Genomic DNA, 19279 nt, shown 5'->3' with positions numbered 1-19279 from the left:
TCATATTCTTGTCGTTCCAAACTCAAGAAGCGTCTCGGATGAGAAGTGAAACATCTTCAACGGAAGAAAATCAACTCCATTTGCCATGAATAGAAGCTTTTGACAATTGTTATTGTTATTATTTCCCCAACAGTTATACACATGAGGTTAAACCATTGAATGCATTTCGGTTAAAAGAGATGAAAAGCAAAACAGTCATTTTTTAGGATATATTGATAGGACGCACAAATAAAGGGAAGGAAGTTGTTGATGATCCAAAACACATTACTTTGTGACACTGAGTCCAGATGCAGAGGCAGTAACTGGGAATGTGAGACTCAAAGTAAGCTGAAATATTGCAAAAACAACTAAGAACCCACATAGAGACAACGAATTGTAACTCTTTAGTCAAACGACATACTAGTTTCATTCACGACTCGCACATCACAAGCGCGCACCGCCTGGAAGTAAACAGAATGTTGTGAACTACAGATGGTGACAGGTGGTGTGGTGTTGGTCGAGACCGGATCCACCCCGAACCCCGGTGCGCACATCCTCTCCACGAATCAGATCGAAGAACCCCGCAGGAAGCAGCGAAACAAAATCCCCCCCAAACGTTGTCAGCAGTCGTTAGGAAGAGAAATTACTAGAAGAGCAAAGGGAGGCGCCCTCTCTCTCTCTCTCTCTGACTCTGTAGCTCTTTTTTTTTTTCCTCAAAGTGAGCGCTGCGCTTTTACGCGTGGAACTGGCAACTTCCACTTGCACGCGGGTCGTCGAAGTATGAACGCACCCACGATTCCACGATGATCCTGCTGTCCGGCCTCGTTTTGATCCTGTGCGGGGGGACAGGTGCCGAAAACCTGCGACGGACGTTCACGGTAGATGGAGACGTCCGCCAGTTCACCGTGGCCAAAAACGCCGTTTACGTCGCCACGGACGAACATCTCTACCAGCTGACGGGCGACCTGACCCTGGCCCGGATGGTGAAGCAGAAAGGGGTCTTACAATGGGACGTATCGGGGCCCGGCAAGTTTCACCGCGTTTCCGACGGGGAGAAGTGGAACTCTTCTCTCAAGGTGAACGTTTTGCTGCCGTTTCTGCAAAATAACACCCTGATCAGCTGCGGTGTGACCGACAATAAATGCGGCTACTGCGAGCTGCTGGACCCGGCGAACATCTCCACCATACTTTACCGGGAGAACATCCTCGTTGGACCCAGGAAGCATGGCAGCGCGTCCGTGACTGTACTGGTGAAAGTGGGTGATGACACTTTTCTCCTGGCCGCCACCGAGAAAGACGCGTTGAAGGACTGCGGCAAAAGGGAGGGCTCGGTGTATATCCACGACACAAATAACAAAAAATGGGGGGTGTTTTCCATCAGCGGCGACAACAAGACCCCGTTCATCGAGAGCAACAGCGAGGCGGAGTTCGTGGACGGGTTTCAGATCGGCGAGGTGATCTATCTGCTGGCCAACGTGCACGACGCTGCCGCGCGCAACAAAGTTCGGCTCCTGTGGCTTTCCGCCAAGGGCAGCAAGACCGACGTGGTCAATTCGCTGCGGGGAGCGTCGCTGCGAATGCGCGGACACACGGGCTGCAAACTCGTTGCCTCCGCGTTGCTCCCGGGGGAACAGACGACAATGTGGAGCGGTGTGTTCAGCGTGGACGTGGGTCAGATCGACACCGAGGTTCTCCTGTTCGACCTCAAGGCAGATCCGCCCGGAGCGCGGAACGGTGATCCAGACTTCTGCGGCCGCACCTGCAGCAGCGAAGTCACGGTCAGTGTGAGTTTCGAAGCCCTTTTATTACCTGCGTGAATATGTATACAGTTCTTTATCTTCTGTAATGCAATTACAAAAACAAAAATGTCAAACATTCTGGATACACTTCAAATCAACTGAAACATTGCAAGCCTTTTATTATTTTAACATCGCTGATTATGGTTTACATCTTAAGAAAACTCATAAATCCTATATCAAAGAATACCATGAAAAAGTTTTTTTTTTTTTAATTGCATGAAAGAACTTTATCCCAATATTCTAATTTTCTGAGACAGTCCTGTATACTGTATATTGTGACTGACATGAGAATCCTCTCAACATCTTTTACTCGGCTGTTAAAACTACTCTGGCCTTCCTATAGTTTCACACCCGAAAGCCCAGGTGTTAACGTGCTTGTCCCATACAGGTGCACAGGTAACGCACTAATTCGTGCTGTTTTCGTGCTGAATGTGGAGGCATTACATTACATTACATTACAGTCCTTTGGCAGACACTTTTATCCAAAGCGACTCACAAAAAGTGCAATTCAGTCACCGAAGATCCTAAGTACCAGTAGTCGGAAGTCAGAAGTGACCATTTAACCAAATAGCCATCTCAGAACCATACACATACATTCATTTCATCGTTTTTTTTTGTTTTTTTTTTCCCGGGGTGGTTGGGGGCTAAGTGCGATTAGTAGGGTAGTGCTTGGTGAAGAGGTTTGTTTTCAGCTCACAGCGGAAGATGGGCAGCGAACCCGCTGTTCTGACCTTTTTCGGGAGCTTGTTCCACTATCGAGGAGCCGAGACCGGTTCGATCGGCAGCCGGGGGCTCCGAGTGATGGGGTGGGCAGTAGCCCAGAGGTGGCAGATCGGAGGGGACAGGTAGAGACATGTGGCTTGGCCATATTCTGGAGATAAGACGGGGCACCAAGAACTGTTGCTGTGTTTATTGAACCCTGAGGTTTTCCTGATTGTTGTGAGGATGTCAGAATCAGTGTGTGCAATATGGGAGCGTGGTATTTTAAAAAATGAAACGTCTACTCCATTTTCCTTCTAGAATCTTGGCCTGCCTCAAAAGATGTATCAAATGGTTAATTTGAAAGAGTTACCCTTGCTCGTGAGGAAACTTGAAGTCTCAACTGCTCACAAACTTTTCTGAGCAGAACAAGTGGTGTTAAAGTAGAATAGGAACGTGCCTTTGCTCATCCCACAGTGGGGAAAATTCAATTTGCACTGCAGAAAGTCGACAGTGCAGTCGAGGTAGTGGTATAAGTTAGAAAATAGTGGTTTACAACAATATCACGGGGGGGAAATGAAAAAAAAAAAATATATAAACACTTTAGTGGAAAAATGGAAAAAAAAATTATGCTAGACAACTACTGCTTACCACAGCTAGTGGTGTATGGGTAAAATCGATGTATAAATGAATGAATGAATGAAGTGAAGTCTGTTGACAGCAGAGCTGTCAATAGCTGAACAGCCGTTGGATGAAGGTCCCACAAAATCTCTCCACACACTTTGGCTGAACAAGTCTGTCACTGAAAGAGCTGCAACAATGTACTGCATGGATTGGGAGACATTGTCCATCAATGACAAAGTGATGTCCATGTGTCACTGTTTTACTGTAGATGAGTATAGTTAATATTCATATATATTAAATTATTTCATATATATCATGATTAAAAGCGATATATATATCTTTCGACTGGAGACGCCTGCCCGCCCATAAGTATTAAGTATGACAGTGGTTGATGCGTCCTCACAGAGGCCACAGCAAGAAGGTCCCTGGTTCTATTCTGACAGAGGGCCATTCTGTGTGGAGTTTCTTCATGGGTTTCTCCGGGTTCTTCGGTTTCCTTCCAAAGTCCAAAGACATGATGAGATTTTTTTTAAGACCCTAAATTGCCCCGATGAGTGAGTGGTTGAACGTCCGGATCGAACGGCCATCTCTCGACCAATCACAGCTGGGATCGGCTCCAAAAACCCTATGATCCTGAGTTGAATCGATAATGAATGAATGAATGAATGAATGATTTAAAGGTGTAAGGGGCTTTGAGAATTGCTTAAATTTGACTGTCATTTGTTGTTCATAACTATCATTACTTGTCGGGGAATATTTTCACAGCTCAACATTTGTACTGTCAGTCCTGGAGACTTTAATCATTCCTCCGAAGGTTAACACACTATTTCCACAGTGACTGCAGGAATCCGGTTCCTGAGGTTTTCACTAGTTTGATGTTTTCCATGATGCCAGGCAGATAAATGTTCCCACATATAAATAAGCATTTCCACAGAGCAGTGTGTGCAGCTTAGCAAAAAATTAATCGCCTGTCTCATTTTGAAATCTTCCCTGGTTTAATGTCAGATTACAATTGAACCCAGTTGAGATTTACATCATGGATTTGTATTGCAGTTTGCTGTTCGATTTAGAAAATGACTTCAGTATTTGTGTTTGTTAGCCCAAGATATTGTATCCAGAAAGGGTGGTCTTCAGGCAGAGGTACATGACCTCAATCCTGGCGGTGAAAAGCGAGACCTGGATCGTTTTCTACATCGGAACGGGAGACGGGCAGCTGATTAAGGTGTGTATAATTAGTATATGACATGACTTCAATTTTTTTATTAAAATTAAAGCATCCAAAAATATCAGTATGGATGAGGATTTCCTGGAAAGCTCAGTTTCATAAACTTCTTCTTTTTCTTTCGGCTTTTCCCGTTAGGGGTTGCCACAGCGAGTCAACCTTCTCCATCTAACCCTATTCTCTGTATCTTCCTCTCTCACACCAGCTACCTTCATATCCTCTCTCACTACGTCCATAAATCTTCTCTTTGGTCTTCCTCGAGGCCTATTGCCTGGCAGCTCCAATTCCAGCATCCGTCTACCAATATATTCACTATCTCTTCTCTGTACATGACCGAACCATCTCAGTCTGGCTTCTCTGACCTTCTCTCCAAAACATCAAACATGTGCCGTCCCTCTGATAGACTCATTCCTGATCCTATCCATCCTTGTCACTCCCAAAGAGAACCTCAACATCTTCATCTCTGCAACCTCTAGTTCTGTCTGCTGTCTTTTGGTCATTGGAACAGTTTCTAGTCCATACATCATCGCTGGTCTTACCACTGTCTTGTACACCTTTCCTTTTATTCTGGCCGATAGTCTTCTATCACATAGTACCCCTGACACTTTTCTCCACCCATTCCAACCTGCTTGGACCCGTCTCTTCACCTCTTTTCCGCACTCTCCGTTGCTCTGGACTGTTGACCCTAAGTACCTGAAATCCTCCAGCTTCTTGATCTCCACTCCCTGTAGCCTCACCGCTCCACCCGAGTTCCTCTCATTCAAACACATATATTCAGTCTTGTTGCGACTAACTTTCATTCCTCTCCTTTCCAGAGCATACCTCCACCTCTCTAGATTTTCCTCTACCTGTTGTCTGCTCTCACTACAGATCACAATGTCATCCGCAAACATCATGGTCCATGGGGATTCCTGTCTAACCTCATCTGTCAGCCTATCCATCACCATTGCGAACAAGAAGGGGCTCAGAGCTGATCCCTGATGGAGTCCCACCTCCACCTTGAACTTCTCTGTTACCCCTACAGCACACCGTACCAGTGTCTCACAGCTAGCATACATGTCCTGCACCAGTCCAACATACTTCTCTGCCACTCCAGACTTCCTCATACAATACCAGAGCTCCTCTCTTGGCACCCTGTCATATGCTTTTTCTAGGTCTACGAAAACGCAATGCAGCTCCCTCTGGCCTTCTCTGTACTTTTCTATTAGCATTCTCAACGCAAATACTGCATCTGTAGTACTCTTTCTAGGCATGAAGCCATACTGCTGTTCACAAATGCTGACTTCTGCTCTCAGTCTAGTTTCCACTACTCTTTCCCATAACTTCATTGTATGGCTCATCAACTTTATCCCTCTGTAGTTGCCACAATTCTGCACATCCCCTTTATTCTTAAAAATAGGCACCATCACACTTTGTCTCCATTCTTCAGGCATCTTCTCACTCTCTAAGATCCTGTTGAATAATCTAGTCAGAAAATCTACCACTGCCTCTCCTAGACATTTCCACACCTCCACAGGTATATCATCAGGACCAACTGCTTTTCCACTCTTCATCCTCTTCAATGCCTTCCTCACTTCACTTTTACAAATTTTTGCTACTTTGTGGTCTACAATAATCACCTCTTCTACCCTTGCCTCTCTTTCATTTTCCACATTCATCAGCTCTTCAAAGTACTCTTTCCATCTTCCCATCACTCTTCCAGCATCTGTCAATACATTTCCCTCTCTGTCCTTAATCACCCGGACCTGTTGCACATCCTTTCCATCTTTATCTCTCTGTTTCGCCTGTATAGCTGTATAGATCATTCTCACCCTCCTTACTATCCAACCGAGCATACAAGTCATCATAAGCCCTTTGTTTTGCCTTTGCTACCTCTATCTTTACCTTTCGCCGCATCTCCCTGAACTCCTGTCTGTTCTCTTCAGTCCTCTCAGTATCCCACTTCTTCTTCGCTAACCGCTTTCTCTGTATACACTCCTGCACTTCCTCATTCCACCACCAAGTCTCCTTATCTACTTTCCTTCCAGATGACACACCAAGTACTCTTCTACCTGTCTCCCTGATAACACTAGCTGTTGTTGTCCAATCATCTGGAAGCTCACCCTGACAACCCAGACCCTTTCTCAACTCCTCCCTGAAAACCATGCAACACTCCTCCCTTTTCAGCTTCCACCATTTTGTCCTCTGCTCTGCCTTTGTCCTCTTCATCTTCCTTGTCACCAGAGTCATCCTACAAACCACCATCCTATGCTGTCTGGCTACACTCTCACCTACAACTACTTTGCAGTCACTGATCTCTTTCAGGTTACCCCATCTATACAAGATGTAGTCTACCTGCGTGCTCCTACCTCCGCTTTTATAAGTTACCCTATGTTCCTGTTTTTTCTGGAAAAAGGTGTTCACTACAGCCATTTCCATCCTTTTTGCAAAATCTACCACCATCTGTCCCTCTGCATTCCTATCCTGGATACCAAATCTGCCCATCACTTCTTCATCCCCTCTATTGCCTTCACCAACATGTCCATTGAAGTCTGCACCAATGACCACTCTCTCATTTCTGGGAATATTCTGCATCACTTCATCTAACTCATTCCAAAACTTCTCCTTCTCCTCAGATTCACATCCCACCTGTGGGGCATAGCCGCTAACAACATTGAGCATCACACCTTCAATTTCCAGTTTCAGACTCATAAGTCTATCTGACATTCTTTTCACCTCTAGGACGTACCTAACAAACTCCTCCTTCAAGATAACTCCTACTCCATTTCTCTTCTTGTCAGTACCATAATAGTACAACTTAAAGCCTGCTCCTAAGCTTCTAGCCTTACTACCTTTCCACCTGGTATCCTGGACACACAGTATATCCACCTTCCTTCTCTGCATCATGTCCACCAACTCTCTACCTTTTCCTGTCATAGTCCCAACATTCAAAGTCCCTACTCTCAGTCCCAGACTCTTTCCTTTCCTCCTCTCTCTCTGTTTCCGAACACGCACTCCTCCTCTTCTTCTTGTTCTTGTTCTTCGACCCACAGTAGCCCAATTTCCATTAGTACCCTGTAGGTCATCAGTACCAATGGCGGTCGTTGTTAACCCGGTCCGCGACCGATCCGGTATAGTATAGTTTTGGTTGTCTCGCATATTTGGTTTTGGCAAAAGTTTTACGCCAGATGCCCTTCCTGACGCAACCCTCTGCATTTATCCGGGCTTGGGACCGGCACAGGGAGACACTGCTCCGTGTCCCCCCAAGGCAGGCTTGGAGAGGCACGGGCCAGTGCCGCCCTGAGGCTGCATTTCATAAACATCTGTTATATTTATCATCTATGTTTTGATAGAGCAGACATTGGCAAATGTTTTGTTCAGCCAGATGCATCAGTATATGCTTATATAGAGGGCAATGCAAAGCTTTACAAATCAAATAGTCATTTTTAGATTCAATTGTCATTTTTTTGGCTTTACCAAACTAATCCCAAAAAAAACACTCCATTAAGCATCTGTGAAAAACAATCCAAGAACTTTCTAATCCCTTTTTTACCAATAGCTCGAACACAGCACTAAATATTTATCTCTGGGTTTAGTTTGTTTATAGTTGTTATAGTTGTTTAGTTTCTTTATATTCTTCTCCCCAAACCCTTGCTCATTCAGAAACCAAAAGGGGAAGGGCCACTAGTTTTTCACAAAATCTGCTTCAGCAAATCAAGAAAGGTGGAGCAACAGAACTGCTGATCTTGCAATTATGAGGAATCAATGGTTTTACCATTTGCATTGAGTAACAATATCAAAAGTGTGAGACAATCTAGATAAGGGTTCATGCACAAAGGAAGGACATGCATTGTCTGTTGATGTCTGTGGCCACTGACCCTTCAGGTGGCTTGGCGGTGAAAATCATCTAGATTCTTTTGAGGAAGTAACAAGATCAAGAACATGTTAGAAAATAGGAGTCAGCGGTTAAAGCTCACTTGGAGTTTTACAAAGGCCTGTTCAGATTCGGCCATGAAACGTCCGAGCCATACATTGCAACACATTCCTCTGATGTTTAATAATCATGCCTCTGAAAACAAGGATTTATTTCCTGACATTAAACCGCATTTCTGTGATATAAAACTAATGTGTGGTGCGGCTGCTAGTTAGAAGTGATAGTGTTATGTGATAAAATGAGTTCTATGATGACAACATTTAGTCCAACCTTCTGTGTAGTGAAACCCAAAGTTTTTTCAACATAAAGTGAACTTTTATTTAACAGTAACAAAGTTGTGCTAAATTTATGAAGACTGTCGGACGAAGTTTTTTTTCGTAAATTAAAATAATTGCAGAAGCAAATGATGTATCTCTATGACAAATGTGTATATATTCCTCTCAGTTGATACTGATCAGTTTTCTGTGACCTCTTTGATAACACTGTCATATCGTAGCCTGCGTCACATCATCTTTTCTTCCTTTTCTCTGATAAAACATTTCAGCAATTTTATGCAGACGCTCACTCACATGATTTAAGAGTTGAGCTTATGTCTGGGCTCAAACATGCTGACTGTCCCTCTGCCAGATATAAAAGTCTTTCATGCTGAGTTATCACACCCCACAGTAATTTCACAGTTTTGATTCTGCAGAGAATAGCCTTTCTATGGGTTTACTGTCAGTATATAAGCAGATAGCCCATCAAAGAAGATGATTGTCATCTGTTGCAAGAACTGTTTAAAAGTCAATCAATTAGATGATACAAATAAGCCCATGTGATATATTGGTTGTGATCATTTAACCAGGCATGAGAAGTATTCAGCATACAACATTCAGTTTGTTTCATATTATTTAATTCAGTTCAGTAATTTGATTTTAATTTCATTAATTAACCCCAGTTTGATCAGATTAATCTTGTGACAGAAAAACATGCATCAGTGGGTTTGCTTATAGGAGCTGCATTTGGATTAGAAAAATACACAGAAAAAAATATCATCTTGATATGCTCTAATGTCAATATTGCGTGTATTATTTTAGTTAACATTGGCCACCTATAATTGATAGATAAAGTAATTCATTGCAAATTAGTTTTCCCATAGATATCATCGAATTGTGTATATTAGCTTGTCAGCAGAATGTTTTACAAAGAACTTGTTGTTTTTTTTAGAGGGAATCTAATGTAAGAGACAATGGAATGTGAGAGTGGTTTCAATATGAACGATGCTCTTGTTTTGCTTGAGCAGTGAAATAGCTCTAATCACCCAAACAAATGCATCAGGGTCTCTAGTGCTCATAACTTCTTGTGTGGTTCCTGGTGCACTTAAAGGCCGTGCCATGAATTAGTCTAAATTAAGACCCCAGCTATTTCCACTGTGTCTTAAATTAGACACTGAAAAAAATCAAATTACATGCAAAAGAGCCAGAGAAATCTTCTTTTGATAGCATGTCTTCTTCATTATCAAAAGCTGTTGACTTCATTTCCCACAATGCAAGTGTGATGTAAGATTTATTTTGTAAGGCAGGTCTCTTAAAGGTGCAAATTCAATGGCTTTTGTACAAAATCAATAAATGAATGACAGTGCATCATGAGATTAATGTGATAGATTTTCTGAGATTATATAATCCTAAATTTAAACAAAAAGTAACACAGAGAAACTTTGTATCTCGTCAGGTTACCAAGGTTACCATTTGATGCCAGCAGAAAAAGATGTTATAAAATTAATTAGAAAAATTGTTGAATAACACAAATATATGACAATAATCCTCGAGAATATCCCATTTCTTCCTTCATATTTTGCCTCAATATAAAATAGTTTGACCATGGTAAATGAAGGACAGCGTTTAAAAACAGTACAATATTAAAACATTTATAGGCAAACACTATCAAGTCAATTCAATTATGACCCCCGGAGTACAAGAGGAATCTCTAGGTCTCTTGATAAGTTTTTGCTCCAGAATTTAATTTCTGGAACAAGAAAGAAGAGACTGACAGGAATCAATAACAGACTTTTACATACATAGACAGAAAAATATCAAATCATTTCAAAGTAAGATGTGATCTCTAATTTTCATTTCTCCTTGTTAATTTAGGATGTGTGTGTGTGCATGTGTGTGATATAGGAGATATATATGTGGTATATAACTAATAAGGTGGTCTCCTCACCCAGTTGGAGACTTTCTACAGGCAAAACTGAAGCATGGCAGCAGAAGAGTTGCGCCACATTCTTGACCACATTTGATCAGAAAAATGATGCAATGCTCTTTAAGTGACATGACATTCAGTGTTTGCGGCAATGTGCTCTTAGTGGTGTTGAAAGGCCAATGACTCCATTAAGACAGACAAAGATCTTGTGCAAGAGCAAGCTAATGGCAATGGTCAGCAGCTTATGGTAGGACCTCGGAGTGTTCCAACCACATATGTACCAGGAAACGCAACTGTGGTTCAGCAGAATGGACATGGGCTCTAGAATCATTAAGAAATCTCATTTGCAGGCAATGTTCATCCCTTTCCCTTTTGTTGTTTATTTTTAATAAATAAACTTGGACAGATTTCATGTATTCAGATTTCCCAAATATATCATCATATTATGTGTTATTAAATTCTACAGAATTCAACCAGTAGGGAGAGGGAGTTTTATTTTTATTTTTTAACCCTTATTTCTTTTATTTCCCATGAAGTCTGTTTTGTCCATATCTCCGAACAGTGTCATTCGTTACTCCATAAGAAAAGCCAGTCTGCTGATGATGTTTTGCCCTCAGGTCCACCTGCCTCCTGCACAGCGATTACATTTCTTCATTGTACTGATGCAAAGATAATGTTTTTTAAGTAAGAAATTATTTCAAAGTGGAGCTAAATTGTAATTTAAGCGATAATATTTTAAGATTGATTGCATTAAGAGGTAGAACAAGAACAATGAAACCAGAATAGAGAACCTGAGGATATACAATAACCACTCACATGGTTAAAGACAACCCACCGCATAAGCAGGAAAAGATGGATGGATGATGACAGAGTTGAACTTATGTCAACTTGTTTGTACTACCTAGTACAAAGCAGTCATGCAATCGAGCAAATACTCAGCTGGCTGCTAATTCATATAAATGGTATGGTCCATAAAGAAGACAAATATGTTGAATATGAACGTGTGAAAGCAATCATGCCCTCAATCCTCCACCAACTCCCACGTTTTTCACCTATTACAGCTCAGCCAACAATATTTACCAAAAAGGTATGATCCAGAAACAAAAGTAAACAAATTTCCCCAATGGGGATCAATAGTTTTATCTTATTATCTTATTTTTGTGTTGTCAGGTCGCTTTGGACAGCAACAATCGCACGACCTGTCCCAGTGTGATCTACAGGACCAATAATGATATCAGATTGTTTCCCAACATATATTTTGAGGGAGAGGATCACAAATCTGTGTATGTGGCATTTAGCAACAAGGTATGTAATCAAAAATCGAAGAACTTCATGTCATGTCAGACAGTTATATTGCGATGCTGGTGAATGTGCATCGCAGGTGGAGCTTGCGCCGGCAACACTGTGCCACACATATCGAACTCTGGAGGAATGCTGGTCAGCACAGGATCCACAGTGTGTCTGGTGTGGCTCTACAAGGTCAGACCCGGCACAAGTCTTATATTTACATTCAAACATATTAAACAATTAGCTGCATGATTACAACATTTATGTTCCTCTTAGCTGCACATTCAAGAGTGATTGCCAGGGCTTGGATTGGGTCTCAATTCCTGAAAATGTCAAAGAGAAGATGATTTCCTACAGTGTTGAGAAGCAAAGCGGTAATGGACAGGTACAGATCAGCAAGCTGTAATTTATCATTAACATGTTTGTTACTTCCCCAGATGTGACATTTTACCATCATACTCATAAGGTTGTTCAGTTAATAGCAAAATATACTGATAATGAAAGAGGTATGTTGTCACTTTCTGTTCTTGAATATTTCATCAGAGAAATCAGCAGAGTTTATCTCGATTGGTTTCACTTCCTCTACATGTACTTTATTCTACTCTAAAATAGGCCACATGCAACAGACAGACACAAGGTTCTTTTAAACCACACATAAACGCATTAATAAGACCCAACATTTCTATTGAACATGCCACTAAAAATTGTTTCATTCATAATGATTGAGTGAGTCCTCATTGTGCTATTTTATTACTGTTTTTTCCATATAACATAGTTTCATTAAGTGCTGTATTAATATGCTTTTCATACTTTATTCTCTCTTTTACATGTTTTTCAGCTCAACTTAACCATTCAGACACACGTGACTGCTAACGAAAAGGCAAGGTCTATGTTTTCCTGCAACTTTTCCAAGGATTGTACCCAGAATTACCCTGCCCCAATTTTCCCAAAATGTACCTGCATCCTCTCAAACAGCTCAATGCTGACTGAAGGTGAAAGGATTTTGATGTCATTGTTATGAATGAGTAAAATTGTAATCCGTCATTTTGAAATAATCTTTGATACATCAAATGTTTATCAGCTACTGTATATTGATACAGACCTGCTGTACTAAACTGTTTGTCCACTCCATATTCATTTTCACCAGGATTGTATTTTTTTCATGACATGTTTTCATCATATAACTGTAAGTCAACCTGTCTTACAATAGTCATTCTGAAAACACAGGTCTGGCTTTTACGGTCACATTAGGCAGCCTAGAGTTGGTGGAAAAAGTGAGACAAACAATTTGTCCTGACATCACAGGACCCCCTACATCTGAACTGTAAGTCAAATAACTTTTCTAATTATTTTTTTTTTGGGGGGGGGGGCAGCAATGTTTTTCTAATATTTTAAACAATGCATCACTGGTAAGATCGTAAAACACAGTTAACAAGCATTGTACCAATCTAATATTGATTGTGGTTATTGGACCAACATGAAGGTCAGCGGTTGATAAAGTAAAGAATTAGAATTTATTATATGTTAAGAAAAAATATAATTTACAAACATCAAGAGATCTGATAATTATCTTTATCAATAATGTAATAACATTGTCAACTAAGAAAAAACTGTTGTTCTTAGTCTAACCTGATACCTAAAGCTCGGAGCTCAAGTTGTCACATCCCCACTGCTACAATAAAGTAAATGTCAACTTGTGTTTACCCCTCAGATGCCAGCAGTGTATCAACGCTGGCTGCAGCTGGACCAAAAACCGCTGCTCCTGGGCTTCAGATGGAGAAATGAACGTAATCAATGAGACTTGTTTTATTGCTGAGATTTAGCAAGTTGGGCAACACAGTGACGCAGTGGTTGGCGCTCCTGCCTCACAGCAGGGGGATTTCGAGAGTGGGGTCTTTCTGTGTGGAGTTTGCATGGTCTCCTCATGTGTCTGCGTGGGTTTCCTCAATTGCCCAGACATGTGAATGGTTGAGTTTCTTCAAATGACATGTGAATGGTTGTAAATTTCTTTTTGGCTTATGATTCACTGGTGTCCTTATCCAAGGTTAACCCTGCCTCTCACCCAATACCAGTTGGGATAGGCTTCAGAATCCACATGATCCGTCTTGCAGGATTGGTGGTATAGATAATGAATGATTCAGAGAGGTTTCTTTTTGTTTTGCAAGTTTTTTTTGTTTTTGTTTTTCTGTATCGTAGACCTCTATAATTAATCATATTTAGACAATCATTTATTTTGGGAAACTTGAAATTGACGCTGATTTACACATGCAATTTCGGTTGTAATCAGGTTATTTTTTGTTATATCCACCTTACAATGGTGTTAGCTACATTTGAATGCATCTATGTCTGATTTATTCATACTCATTTGCTGTGTTTCACCTGCCGAATGTCAGAAAAATGTTTCTCTCCTGCAGGACATTGTATGCCAAATGACGGGGCCCCGGGAGAGTCCTGTAAGTCTTATTCTGCTTTTTGGGCCATTTTTTTTCTGAAACGCATTTTCTGGTGTGATAAATATGAAGAGAAAGTAACAATTGTCCATTGTTATTTTACTGTCAGAGGCCCAAAGTCCTCTTCATCACACCTAGTGTTGTGTCTGTCCACGGCAAAAACAATGCAGTTTTGTCAGGTTATAACCTCAGTCATGTGACCAGAGTGAGGTTCCAGGAAGACCTGTTCTGCAAACCTAGAGAGTGAGTAAATTTAAGGATTATAATTTCCGTAGGGTTTTACATTGAAATTGCAGTCCCTTTTCGGTATTCTCTCACGTCATTCTAAAGTTAAAAGAAGTAATGTCTACGATGCAAATAAATGACCAGCATCATCTAGTGGCTAATTTGCATCTTGCCAGCCAAAAAAGGGAAACTCATGATGGCCTGCAAGATTTTTTCACGAGAATATTCATCGGAAAGTTGCTACTTAATATACCACAAACACCTCTTACTTAAAAAAAAACATAATGCGAAAAATGTAATGGACTCCTGTCCGAAACCCAATTAGAGGAAGTAAAACACCCAGACTCAGCGCCATGCAGATGTTTTTTGTCTTCTTCTGTCTGATATTTCTTTTCCTTAGTCTAATGACCAAAATAGCCATTTTGCTGCTCATGTATCCCTGGAAATCCTATTTGTGTTTTGAAACATTTCTGTCTGGCTCCAGCACAGCAGCCAAACACGCATCTAACTCTTTGTTACTCATGGCCATCTCGAGATAAAGCTCTGACTTAATTATAATAGTATATTAAATATACAGTACCTGCACAGTATTTACATCAGTATCGTTTTGACAAGTGATGAATTCATATTGTTTCATTGTCTGTCACCAACAAGCCAAAGAAAAAACTTTTTTTAAGGCTTTACTTTATTTTTTCTCAAAAAATATCTCCAAATATCTAATGGACAGTGCTAATCTCGATATATCTTTCCCCATAACGTAACATAGCTGTCTTCTCTGTAAGGATAGTCAACATTCGTTGTGTGTCTTTATAAAATCTATTAGTATGCATGTTTCTGCTGTCAACGTGACAATCGGTCGGTCAGCTACACCGAAGTGTTGTTGATTAAGACATTGAACCCGTATGGTTCATCCATGATGGGGTATTCGCAGAGAATGAAATTCCCCATGAGGATTAAGTATTATTATTACTATTACCGGTAAAGCTGCTTTGGTCAGAAATAACAAACAGGAACCAACGAAAATAGCTGCTGTATTTGCTGTCATAAGGCAGCTCTTTGTTGGTTCATTCCAGCTATGAAGACAACTAGTATAAACAGGTTGAGGAGTCTAATCATTAATCAAAATATAGTTCATTTGGATTGGGTTTTGCCCAAAACATGCCAAAGAACTCATATCTTCAACTTTGGGCTTTGCAGAATTTTCAAGCAGGGTGAAATGTCTAATGTCTCTGTCTCTAAATCTTGTCTGTCAATGGCTAGATCTCCTGTATGGAACAACACAGGTGTACGCTTGATGTTCCGTATTCCCAGTACCAAGAAAAACGGAAAGGTAAAAGTTTGTGTTGTTCTACAAGACGGAAGCTGTCATGGTGACAGCAGCATCACCTATGTGTCTCCACCATTCTGCACCAACATAACACCAAGCAGTTCCTGGTTCAGGTATGAGTAGATCTGTTTGGATACAAACTTCAAATCAAAATCATTTTGTGCTCAGATGCCATAAACTGACCAAGGATACGTTGATCTACTTCCATTAGCTTCCAGATGTATGACCTTCTGCTGATGAGAGAGCATGGGCCTTGTTTACCATATAATTCAATTCAATATACATTTATATAATCAACATAGTTTGCCCCTCTGACTTTAAATTGTAAGCCATATTAAGGAAAAATGACAGAATATCACACATTGTAGACATTTTGTCATTTATGTGAGCTTTATGAACGACTTGCTTGAAGTCATAACCCTGTTTCCAAGCAGCAACCTCATGGTGCTGTTTAGTGAGGTGAACATGAGTGTTTAAGAGAGTAAGGAAGCAGAACTTCCCTTTTTTTGTACGGTTTACCATGAAACCGGCTGCTGGATTCAATGGCACTAAATAAACCCTGTGAAGAAATATAAAACATTTATATTTAAAAAAAAAAGAAACGCCTTAACTCACACTACATTACTCTGTACTCAGTCTTTTACCAACTGGCCAGAGTAGGTTGCGTCATTAAAGTATCATCTTAAAAAGGAAATAAGTGAATAGCAATGATCAAATAAATGAAAAGATAAACAAATAAATAAAAAAATAAATAAATAGTCCACCAAGATTTCATATGTAAATTGTCCCTTGCACACTCTGCTATTAATCATTTTGAATGACAGTACAATTCAATACTGGATGATAACTTTCCATCTTTTCTTTTTTTTAATTCGCTCGCACTCACCCTGATATGAAATAGCAAATGAGCCCCATGATAGGGACTAAATATACATTTATCATTACCTATTTAGTAACTATATTTTGATATTCTGGATGGTCTTGAGGATAAAAAAGTAATTTAAAAGTGCCAGTGAAAACCTTTATCTTACACTTCCAGACCATTTTTTTCGTAGGAATACCAAATCACATTTTTACAAATGATGCCGGTAACTGAGAAAATAGTTATGAGTAGGGAGCTTATCTGGTGGGGAAAGGTATCCAGTTCTTCAATGCTGTAGAAGATAACTTCCTTTTTAGGAATTTACATGTATGAAGTCAAGTATCTGTATGTTGTTTCTGTCACCAAACAACTTTGGTTTCATTAAAAATGTGAAAATGTGGCAGCACTAATACAAAAGAATGATTAAAGATCCAAAATATTGAGACAAGTTATGATTATGATTAAGTATTAGATTATTGCGATTTACAATATATATATTTTTTTACTTTCAAATTACTATGAATTAGCATTAATGTGAGTATGAGTTTTGTTCCCCATTATCTACAGCTCTTTGCCAAAACTATTTTCTTATCTTTTGTGCCGTGCAAAATAATGTGATTCTAATGTCACACATCTTTTTTTCAGTGTCATTTCATTTTATTTAGTGTTTACATTATTCATTCCATATTCCTTCCCTCTGCTTCATTGTCACTTGTGTTATATAGCGGAGGGAGGATGATCTCTATCACTGGATCCCATCTGGACATTACGGAAGGGGTCTTACACAGCCACAGTCTGCAGCAAACAACTCTGCCATCCAACTTCAGTGGTTATGTGAGGGAACATGACACACACACACACACACACACACACACACACACACACAGCCACACAGTTGCGTATTGTGTATTCAACTATACTGTTACACCATATCAAAAGTATCATAATCTCGTTCGTTTTTGGTTGTTATTGAATGAAACCAGAAAATTTCACACCAGCTGTGATATATTTATGCCTTTATACTGGCTATGATCAGAGTTATGTTTGTCATCAGTAATTGACATTTTCAGTGATGCTTGTGGGATTTTTTTCCTGCATAAGAGTTTTAATTCCGCACAAATGTTGACCTGGGGATGATAAGGAAGTGGATAGATGTTGCTCTATGCCTCTTATCACTGATAAACATATGTTAGTCACCAGTCTAGAATTCATGCAATCTCTGATAAAATTTCTCAATAATGTTAAAAGGTATCAAGCAGTGATAATGCCACTGTTTCCCACAAAAAGTTACTTTTATAATATTTTTGGGGGAGCCACAGAACTTACTGTATACAGTGCGATTTTAGAAAAATATGCCTTTAACATCCAACTGAATTGGACTCTGCTTTGTTAAGTTTGCAAAATGTTCTCCAGCATTTTTTCCTTTTTGTTTTAAACACAGACTCTAACCTTTGAATCACCTGCAGTTGAAAATAATAAGAGAATTTCAACCAGCATTGTGTCCCTGAAAGTAGCAAATAAATCTTTGGCCTGCTCAAAAATCATCCACTATCCCGAACCTCAATTCACAAGCTACGCAACCACCAGGACGGGGGACCATGTTCGCATCACAATACAGGTCATTCATCTTTTTCAGCACATATAAGCATTTGTAAAGCATGATCGCATATAAAATCACTGTGGCCTTTGTTGTCATTCTAGAAAAAAGCAGATAAATTAGGCATGAACCATACGGAGTTGAAAGTATGGGGTGTGCACAAGGAAATATGGTATCCCTGCCTCATGGACTCCAAGGAAATCAGTAATGACACCGAGTTTTTCATCTGTGAAATCCGAGACACACCTTTGTCTACGTTTCAGCATTTACAGGTTCATCTCTTAAGTAGTATACTATGCAGCAGGCTAGATTGTATGATCATCTACAATGCTGATTTTATGGTCTAACTAGTACTCCACTACAAAGTAGCTCTCAGTGGTATGTTGGGTTCCACATAGTGCTTGCTAAAATGTACTTATCTATTTTAAGTAGTACTTGCTCTCCACCTTATTTCTTTTTCTAATGTACTGTGCTTATGCTTTCCCTCTTCTGTTCGTTTGTTACCCTAGATTTTGTATGGAAACAGCATGGTACGTCTTCAGCTCCCATCTTCATTGACCCTATTACTTCTGCTGTTATTCATCTTACCATTGATAGCGTTCATTATTTTTGGTTAGTATTCTAATAGTTGAAGATTTTGCTTTACATCATACCGGCACAAACATGTATTAGTAAATCTGTAAGGGCAAAACCTGTTTTTTGAAATGAATCTATCTTGTTCGCTTAATTTTATCTTTCAGTGGTGTTTGTTGTTTATCGACACAAACAGAAGAAGCTCACAGCTAAGATGAACAAGCTCATGGAAACCCTGGAACTTGACATCAGAAATGATATCCGACAAGGTGTGTTAAAGATTTTCATTGACTATGTCATTGTGAAGTTGATTCAAGAATACAACCTTTAGAGTTCCTTTAACAAATTTGTAAACTTGAGCCCGCAGTCATAGCATTTTCATTCTTCATGTCATGCAATGTCTTAAATCTAGATGATCCAGTTGGGTGTTGTAACTTCCTGACTTGGGTTCATGCAATGTGTCAATAGATAGAGCAAGGTGTTTCCTGTAGTTGCTTCTACGTTGTTGTTGCTCTTCTGAGACTTGGGACATGAGACTTAA

General features: G+C 40.1%; 1 protein-coding gene across 2 annotated transcripts in view; it reads left to right on the top strand.

The window, feature by feature from the left end:
- Nucleotides 1–241: 241 nt before the first annotated feature.
- Nucleotides 242–19279, top strand: part of plxnc1 (plexin C1) — a 35049-nt gene continuing 16011 nt past the window's right edge. The window contains exons 1-16 of one of the 2 annotated variants that reach the window (XM_086146950.1): nucleotides 242–1757; nucleotides 4201–4323; nucleotides 11588–11722; nucleotides 11799–11896; nucleotides 11981–12089; nucleotides 12543–12696; nucleotides 12932–13028; nucleotides 13416–13491; nucleotides 14119–14157; nucleotides 14264–14397; nucleotides 15640–15819; nucleotides 17294–17402; nucleotides 18010–18186; nucleotides 18270–18437; nucleotides 18675–18777; nucleotides 18906–19007. In XM_086146950.1, coding sequence (XP_086003076.1) covers nucleotides 783–1757; nucleotides 4201–4323; nucleotides 11588–11722; nucleotides 11799–11896; nucleotides 11981–12089; nucleotides 12543–12696; nucleotides 12932–13028; nucleotides 13416–13491; nucleotides 14119–14157; nucleotides 14264–14397; nucleotides 15640–15819; nucleotides 17294–17402; nucleotides 18010–18186; nucleotides 18270–18437; nucleotides 18675–18777; nucleotides 18906–19007 — 2779 coding nt within the window. In that variant the 5' untranslated portion in view covers nucleotides 242–782. Of the gene's footprint in view, nucleotides 1764–4200; nucleotides 4324–11587; nucleotides 11723–11798; nucleotides 11897–11980; nucleotides 12090–12542; nucleotides 12697–12931; nucleotides 13029–13415; nucleotides 13492–14118; nucleotides 14158–14263; nucleotides 14398–15639; nucleotides 15820–17293; nucleotides 17403–18009; nucleotides 18187–18269; nucleotides 18438–18674; nucleotides 18778–18905; nucleotides 19008–19279 lie in introns of both variants that reach the window. The other variant, XM_086146949.1, reaches the window with a different exon arrangement.

The sequence above is a fragment of the Fistularia commersonii genome, chromosome 5, assembly GCF_037954325.1.
Source record: "Fistularia commersonii isolate RoL2024-O1a breed Wild chromosome 5, RoL_Fcom_v1.0, whole genome shotgun sequence".
Classification (NCBI taxonomy): Eukaryota; Metazoa; Chordata; class Actinopteri; order Syngnathiformes; family Fistulariidae; genus Fistularia; species Fistularia commersonii.
Note: the sequence above shows the minus strand (reverse complement) of the source record. Positions and strands in the feature narration are given on the sequence as shown.